This window comes from Neltuma alba, unplaced genomic scaffold (genome assembly GCF_004799145.2).
Source record: "Neltuma alba isolate B1F8T4 unplaced genomic scaffold, ASM479914v2 tig00006471_pilon, whole genome shotgun sequence".
NCBI lineage: Eukaryota > Viridiplantae > Streptophyta > Magnoliopsida > Fabales > Fabaceae > Neltuma > Neltuma alba.
This window is the reverse complement of record NW_021634477.1, coordinates 3,433-12,484: the sequence shown is the minus strand read 5'-3', so window position 1 is coordinate 12,484 and position 9,052 is coordinate 3,433. Positions and strand designations below refer to the sequence as shown.

At 32.1% G+C, this 9,052-nt stretch overlaps 1 protein-coding gene across 1 annotated transcript; it reads left to right on the top strand.

Moving 5' to 3' along the window:
- Positions 1-5,187: 5,187 nt before the first annotated feature.
- LOC114750482 (transcription factor MYB1R1-like) lies at positions 5,188-7,246 on the top strand. The gene is made up of 3 exons (XM_028939079.1): positions 5,188-5,595; positions 5,925-6,133; positions 6,599-7,246. Exons 1-3 carry the CDS (start codon positions 5,334-5,336, stop codon positions 6,974-6,976), a joined length of 849 nt encoding a protein of 282 aa, XP_028794912.1. The 5' UTR covers positions 5,188-5,333; the 3' UTR covers positions 6,977-7,246.
- The last annotated feature ends 1,806 nt before the right edge of the window (positions 7,247-9,052 follow it).

Sequence of the window (9,052 nt, the reverse complement as noted above, 5' to 3'; positions counted from 1 at the left end):
GCAATAAATGAAAAAAATAATGAAAGAAAATATATGAAAGTAATATTAATAAGAGAGAGAGAGTACTAAATATAGTTAACTAAGAGTAAAATAAAAAAGTAATAAATACTCAGAACAAATAAAAAAAATAAAGCTCATATTTTGAATCAAATTCTTTTTCAAAAGTAAAACTTATGTATAGGACCGAAAGGAGTAGTTATTTTGGTCAAATCCTCAATAACCCAATTGAATTCCTTCTCTTCCAAGAAACCCTTTTGGATCAGCGGATTCATATTGCATGTTATTAATTTATAACCTCAGCAACTAAAGCTAGGGGAACGCACAAAGTTGATTGCACTCACGCAAGCAATACTCTTGAAGGGGACAAAAGGCAGAAGCATTCAGATTCATTGACACTGAGAATAATAGGTCTTTATCGTCGAGTAATTAATTCTTTAATAATATTATTTATATTCAATAGCTAGTTAATTTAATCAAAACTGAAAGACATATCTCATATGGTACGTGCATAAACATATACGATGATTGCTCTTTAATTAATAGTACTCCTCCGGTCCTTAATATAGGACTCAATTATTGAGTTGGTTTTAGTCCTAAATATAAGACTCATTTTTCTTAAATTATCCCTATAGATACCCCCCAATCATAATTAAGTAGAAGAGGGAGAGGGGTATTAAGAAAGATGATTTTGGTGTTTTAGGAAAAACGTGTCATATTTTTTATAATTAACTAACTTACTCAACTTCTTTAATCTAATCAAATTAGTTAAATGGGTCTTATATTAAGGACCAGAGGAGTAGTAATTTTATACCAATTTAAGCAGTCACCGTCCATTGTTCAGCACACAATTAATTAATTTGCAATCGTCACACACAGCATCATTTTATATGAATAAATCTAGAGAACATAACATAGTTTTCTTTGAAAGATGAATTATATTGATAAAAGGGATCGCTAAGTTATAATTAGTGGACTTGTTTAATGCAAGTAGCTAGTAGTGGTACTATATTCGAATACAATATTTAGCAATTAAATTGCTGATGAGGTTTGCTTAAATTTAATATTATTTTGCGTAGATATTGTGAAAAAAAGATACTTATTTAAAGACAAGTTGGTGAGAAAAATATAGCAAAAAAAAAAAAAAAAATTAAAGCACTATAACGTGATAGATAAAGATGGAGTATTCATGCATGCATGTGGCATTTGGACGCCTCGTCTGAGCCTGTCTCCTCAACCTTAATTTTTCCAATAAAATTCCATTTCAGTGAGCATCTCATCAGCTGCGCATTATATATATGCCTTTAATTTAATCTGACAATTACGTATGAAACTGATTGGATTTTAATCAGGTCATTTATTATTTATATCGTAAATAGTGATTAACAATATATAATGTCTTTTTATATTTGTGTTAATATCGCTCATTGCTAATTGCTCATTATCGTCGTGCACAACTGTTTTGGCTCTTCGTTTCCGTGTTTGGAGTTTAGACATCCATATCTGTTTATATTATTCTTAATTTTATTTGTTAGAATTAAATTCTTTGAAAAATATTGCGCAAAAACTTCTCTTTCAATACCTTTTACAATAGATTTTTTTTTCTCAGAATTTTATATAGCTTCATCATCGAAAGTTGATTAGTTTGCATCCCGCTATTAATAGGATGATCTATTAATAATATGTAAATAATTATATAGATGCTCCAAGAGTCATGAGATGAGATCTACTATAGTTCTAGTGAGCATCTGTGATCCAACTCAATGAAACTTTTTGTTCTTTTTAAACAAAAAAAAAAAATTCAACTTAACATGTTAGGATCAAGGTGTGAAAATACAGTGAGTCCTCCTTGTTTAATTTATCATATCAGATCCTGTTGTAAATTCACGAAAGTAAATTTACGTATAAAGAAAAAATAATTCACCATGCAATATACTCCTCTGTTCCTTAATATAGGACCTAATTGTTGAGTTAATTTTGGTTATAAATATGAGACCTATTTATCATATTTATCAATTTTTTCTAAATTACTCCTATAGATACTTCCTCAACCATAATCAAGTAGAAGAAGAAGGGAGGGTATTAAGAAGGATGATTATAGTATTTTAGGAAAAACATGTCATATTTCTTATAATTAACTAACTTACCTAAATTTCTTAATCTAATCAAATTGGTTAAATATGTCTTATATTAAGGACGGTAAGAGTATATATATATTCTGCTGTGCCAACCTTTAAACTTTTGGCAAACACAAGTACAGGAAAATCTGATTTACAAATTTATTCACCAGCAAATTTGGATTGTGTGTACTGTACCAATCTATCTGTGGCCAAAAATAGTTTCTTCCTTGCAACTTTATCTTCTAAAAATATGCAAACCAAACAAAAGAAAAGTGGATTGGGCAATCCCTTCTCTGTTTCTTTTTCCCTGGTTTCTATTTCTCTCTGCCAAATAAAGTGACAAGCGTGGATGCTTTGAAAGCATGATTCATGACATGAATAAAGTATATATATTGATCAAATTATTACCACCAATTAATGTCGTCACCCCAACATTGGCTTTAATCAAAAGAAAACCTACGAGTCCCAATGTATAATTGCATAATTGTTTTGCCTTAAACTCGTATCTTACCTAATCTAATTATAAATTAAGCTTTGAGGGACCCAAGAAACAAGGATAAGAAAAGAAATTAAGAGGCGCGATGAAGCTATAATATTTTATACAAAAGCTCCGTCTGACCCGGAATCACCATGACTTTCCTTTGATCTGTCATGTCTTCAAAATTACTCCATATGTGTGTTTGTTCATTTTCTCTCCTACAGTAATACTATAAATAAATCCCTAATTATAACATTATAATTTTATTTAAAATTTTTTCCCTTTATAACAATAGATCCCTATTTATAACATTATAATTTAAAATTTTTTCCTTAATTTTATTTTTTATTTTTACAAATAGTTACTTGTTTAGTGTTTTTATCATACTGGGTGGAAAATTAATTAATTAATTTAATATAGACCTCAAAACCTTGAATGGAGATTCAATTAATTCTTTAACTAAATATATAAATATTTTAAACAATTTTTTCCCAAAATTTTGAAATATAAATTTAAATCATTTCTATAGTCTCTTAAATTTAGACAATTTATATTATAGGATGAAAAACAATATTTATTAAGATATTTTCTAGCCACTTAAAAGAAATCTACATAAATAAATTTCATTATGCAATGAAAAATTAAAATTATAAAATTTTATTGCATATTAAAAATTTGAAAATACATGTATTAATTAAAGTTGTTTTTTTGTTGTATCAAAAATTATTTTTTAACAAATATATATGTTTAAATAACTTTTATGTTAAGAAAGGGTATTTCGGTCAGAATAAAATTTTAAAAATCAAACTTAAATGGATGGATATATATAAAATCTTTAATTTACAAGAGAGGTTTGTGTAACATGCATTTTAATTTCAAGAAAGATTCATATGTATTTTTAAAGCAAAGATAAGATTTCTTTAATTTACATAAAATAGATGGGTAGTTAAAGTATTTTACTTGTAAGGACATACTACCTTAAGTTCTTAATATAAGACCTCGTTTAATTTTTATTTTGATATTAAATATAAAACTTCAATCCACTTTGTCTCTCAGATTTATCTATTTTTTCAAGGTAATCCTTCTAATAATGGTAATTCTAACTAATACATTTGATCAGTAAAGATGTTTTAAGAAAGATAACACATATTTATTACAAATAACTAATTTAACTTATTTTTTTTTATTTAATCAAATTACTTAACTAACTCTTATATTGAGGATCAGAGGTAACATTAATTATTAGTTTGTATTTGTATTTATACTATTCATAACTTTTTTTAATTAATGCAATAAAATGAAGGTACTAGGTTATTGATCCTAGGCTGAGGGTTGCTCAGCGCTCAGCCTATACCCACCCTACATTTAAACAATCCTAATATTGGTCAAAAACATGATCTTTTCAACCCCTTTTGTTTTGGGATTCTTTTGCCCTTGTACTCTAACCTCAAAACCAATACCTTAATTTGGTCTCGTTGGGAAAAAATAGCTTACGCTGTAAAATGTCTATCAAACAATATGAGGAAAATCCATTTTTTTAATTGATGAACTATTATTAGGAACATACTATGCCCATAACTAAATCTATGAAATTACAAATTATTTTGGTGAAGTTAAAAAAAAAAAAAGAGGTTGACTTTTAAGATTAAAAGATTGAGTTGTAAATATTAAATTACTACTCTTTTTAGAGATTTAATTACAAATTAGACACACCTGATTTGTAAATCTATTTAACTTGTAAATACTAATTTGTCAATATTACAAGAGATTGACTTGTAAATATAAAATGCTTCGGTCATAAATCTTACAAATTGAGTTGTAATTTGAGTAATATGCCACACTACATATGTACTTGCATGTATATTTATTTTTCTAAGAAAAATACAATATTAATCTATATATACACAATCAATCTATATACTCCTCCGGTCCTAAATGTAAGACCCTTATACTAGAGTGTATAAGGGTCTTACATTTAGGACCGGAGGAGTATTAAAATCTTTGTTGCAAGGGAAGGCATTGCAATATGAAGTTTTACAAAGTTTCCTGTCTAGCTTTCACCATATTAAAATTTTATTTCAGAGTTTTTATTAAGTATTTTATGAGATATACGCGCTATTGATGATATTTTTAGTATCAGTAACATTATATTATCAGCAGCGAAATTTAAACTCATAACTTCATAAATTATGAACTAATTTTTTATTAAGTGAACTAACTCTTTGTGTACTGCATCATTTTACTTTTTTTTTTTTTTTAGTAAACCGCATCATTTTACTTTATTTCAAACAAAATTGTCTTCCTAAGAAAAAAAATATATAAAGCCTGCAAGCTAAGTATGGGTCATGTTTCAAAATACACGCACATTAAAATGTATGCAGAAAAGCGATGAACCAAGTAGGAAAGAAGAAGGGGGAGGGGGGCGAGGGGCAGCAACTGGTGGAGAGTTGTGTAGAAAGTATTTAACTGAGATTGAGGATTGCGTGTGTGCCTATATTGCGTGGCGTTTCATGGTACCCGCACAATCCTTAATCTCCGTAAAATATTTTCAACATATTTCTCTCCACATGTTGCCACCTCCTCCCTGTCTCCGTCTCTGTCTCCCTTATATATGCCCTTCCTCTCTCCCCCTTTCTTTCCCCTTCAATTCAATATTTTCATTTTCGTGACTCCCCTTTCTCACTCACTCATCTCTCTCTCTCTCTCATCGCTTCGCCCAAGTCACTTCCGATCGCAGCATGTCACGATCACTCTCCGCCTCCTCCACCGACGGTGATGCTTCTTGCCCCGCCTCCGCCGGCGAGATCATGTTGTTCGGCGTTAGAGTCGTTGTGGATTCCATGAGGAAGTGTGTGAGTATGAACAATCTTTCGCAGTACGAGCAACCTCAGGATGGCTCAAATAACAACAAGGAAGATGTTCTCGCCGCCGGTTATGCCTCCGCCGACGATGCCGTTGTTCATAATCCCGGCAAGCACCGCGAGCGTGAGCGCAAGCGAGGTCTGATTAATTTCCTCGATGGATTTTAAGTTAAAGATTTCTTGAAATGGTTAACTATTTGAAACATGTTTTTGCTTGCTCTGTATTTGGTATTATCTCTTCTATCGATTTCTGAAACTGGGATTATCAATTATAGTTATCTCTATCACGGATTATTATTTGAAACTTGTTATTGGTGTTTTGGAATTGGTGAAAGTACGATTGATTTCTCCGCTGATATTTCTAGCCGATTTAGATAATGTTAGACTTTTGAAATCTACAGATTGCTTGAAAATGAACTATGCCTTTTCGATATCGTATGATAGAGATATTTGGGGGTGATTGAATAGGGGTTCCTTGGACGGAGGAAGAACACAGGCTGTTCTTGCTGGGATTGCAGAAGGTAGGGAAGGGCGATTGGAGAGGGATCTCAAGGAACTATGTGAAAACAAGGACTCCTACACAGGTTGCGAGCCATGCTCAGAAGTACTTCCTTCGAAAAAGCAACCTTAATCGGCGACGTCGTAGATCCAGCTTATTTGACATTACCACTGACTCGGTAATTTCTTCGTTATACTATTTAATCGATTCTTTCTTCATTAATACTTTACCTTTTTTTAATCTAATCGCCCTTCAATCTAATTTCTTAGCAATCTGTTAGTTGCTGAAAAGGGAAATGAGAAGCAACAAAGAAACTTCCAAGCCCAATTTTATATTATTATTTGTACTCACTTTTACCTTTTGAAGCAGTGCCAGTCTTGCAAAATGGGTTTGAATTCCTACGTGATTCCTAGTTTTCCAATTGCTAGTCAAACTGAATATGCGTAGCATACACATTCTATCAATTTGATGAATTTCTTAGCAATAGGAGAGAAGTTTAAAGACTAGAATGTTTTGGTTCCCTGCAATTGAAAGAGTTGACTGACCAAGAGATTATATTGAAAAGTATAGGCAGGGAAATATCTTATGCATAGAAAATTTTCAGAAGTGAAAGTTCCGGTTTTATGATTTAATTTTCTTTTAGGTTTCGGCAAATCTAGTGGAAGAACAGATCCAGCCTCAAGATAATATGCCTCATCCACATCTTGTGCACCCTGCATCATCTGAAACCAGCAACATCAATGGATTTCCAATGATGCCACTATATCCAATGGCTGTTGGGTCTGGAGCGATTTCATTCTTGGGCAGGAATCCTGTGGAGAAGCTACCTCTGGGGCATGGAGATCCAAAAGCTTCTGCTATGTCTGATTTTGCCTTGAGTTCGAGCTCATCTCTTGATCTCCCGACGCTGTCTCTTGGACTATCCTTGTCGTCTGATCAGAGAAAGACATCATCAAGGCAATCAAGTTTACATGCAGTGCCATGTCTCAACAATGGAGAAAGCATCATGAGCGTTGCTTGAGAAACATAACTTTTGTTTATGGTTTGTTTCTATAGCATTAGCAACTATGATTAACAGATATATTAAAATCTCAACTCTCCTGTCAATTTTTGGTTGGGGAGGAAAGAGAAAGGACAATGGATTAGATAAGGCAACGTAACTAGGTGACAAAAATCAGTCCTTCCGTTGGTTGTACAGACCCCAGAAAGGTCCTGTCCTGTTCTTCCTTCTTTGTTTGCTTATAATATGACCTTAGGTTCTTGTTTATTTGGAAGTTTATGCTTTGAAGTTGATGTAACTGAAAATAATTGCTACTTCCTGTTCATTTCTCTCAACTTTGAATGTGGCCTCCACATATATACAAGTGGTTTCTATAGCTTTCTGAGAGAAAAATTAAACGGTTGGCGGTCTGTCCGTCTGTGTCTTCCTTTTCCTAGGCGGGGACCCTTTTGAGGCCTCTTAATTTGTTGAATGGGACAGAAGTTTTCTTCATCATGGTCCATGCATTGTTCAGACCATCTTATTAAATGTTGTCTTTCTTGTGGGCTACGGTGGAAATTAATGGTGTTGCTGATTATTGGGCATTGGGTGTGTTTGCTGCTTTAGAGACCTGAGGCTATTTGATTTGTCCTTATTTAGTGTGATAGTGAGATCTTTGATGTTTCGTCGTTGAGTAGTGTGGACCACTGATGAATAAGGTTATATTGGAAGGCGAGAGCGAAGGCGATGGTTACTGGTGAGTCTTGAGGCTGCACTTTGGTGGGCGAAATAAGAGGCGATTTGCAGAAGGTTATGCTTTTGTTCAGATTTCTGAGAGAGAGATGGAAAAAAAGCTGATATTTTCTTAGAATTTGTTAGTTTCTTGGGAAAATCCCGAAACTGCGAAACAGCTTTATATCTGTGACAGCTCTAACAGAAGGCATATGGTAGTAGAAGAAACCCGTACATAAACTCGACTCTGATATTTTCTTAGCATTTGTTAGTTTCTTGACATCACAAAAGCAAAATCAGCAAGGTTTCGGTGGATAGAGGAATTTATGCTTTTAGCAATTGAACAACTTTCCCACCTCTAAGTCAAACTACGTCGTTTAAGCTCGTCTAAGGTCTTTAAACTCGAGTGCTCCAATTTTATAATGAAGTGAAGCAAAAACAACTTCCTGAGCAGAGGAAATGAAGTTTACGCTTGACCTTCAGCACATGAGACAAGTTTCTATTTGATATATGTCACCCGATCTTCTTAAAATTAAAATATCTGTGTAACATTATATATCAATTATAAATTAATAAAATTGTTTGGAAAAAAAATGCTAAATATGACAAGTAAAATGCTAAACCTAACACCTCAATGCTTCTCTATTTGTACAAGAGTAAGTACTCTTTTAGTTTTTATGTAGGATCTAATTGAGTTGAGGAGTTGATATTAGTATTATATATAAGACTTTTTCACATGTTTATCAATTTTTTTTCAAATTAATCATATTGATATTTTTCTAAAATAATCAAATAGGAGGGAGGAAGAGCATAAAAGAAAATACTTATGGTGTTTTAAGAAAAAAATCATATTAACTAATTAACTAGTATTTTTAATTTACTCAAATTAATTAATTAGGTCTTATATTAAGAACCGAAAAAGTAATATTTTAGTCTTTGAAAATTAAGCGTAGAATAATTTAATAATCATTGAAGAAGATTTTAATTTTCAGATTGGATGAGGAGTCGAATAAAGTCATCAATATTTCAATTAATATTTTCTCATTTTTATTTCTCTCCGTGTCCATAATGATAGGATGGTAAAGGCTGAAAAATGTTGGCCTACTAACAGACGGGTGAGCTGACAAAAAAACTATTTTTGGGTAACAAAACTCAATTAATCACAACAGATGCCTGTATTTCCAGGATCTGGATCTACATACATTATTTCTGTGGAAACCCTACATTTTGCATCTAGAATTTTCTTTTTCTTTTTAATGATATTTTTCGTGTATTTTGATTTTGCTACGACGAAAAAGCTCTTCAGGACTGTGCTGTTTTCTAGACTGAGAATATCACTTGGTGCAGTGAGCATGATTTATCTTGTATTACCTCCAGTCCTAAATA

Bases quoted from the DNA above. Each gene is read 5' to 3' on its own strand.
- LOC114750482 (XM_028939079.1), top strand. From the start codon at position 5,334: ATGTCACGATCACTCTCCGCCTCCTCCACCGACGGTGATGCTTCTTGC. The intron at 5,596-5,924 runs GTCTGATTAATT...GTGATTGAATAG, and splicing joins CGAGCGTGAGCGCAAGCGAG to GGGTTCCTTGGACGGAGGAA. The intron at 6,134-6,598 runs GTAATTTCTTCG...ATTTTCTTTTAG, and splicing joins TTGACATTACCACTGACTCG to GTTTCGGCAAATCTAGTGGA.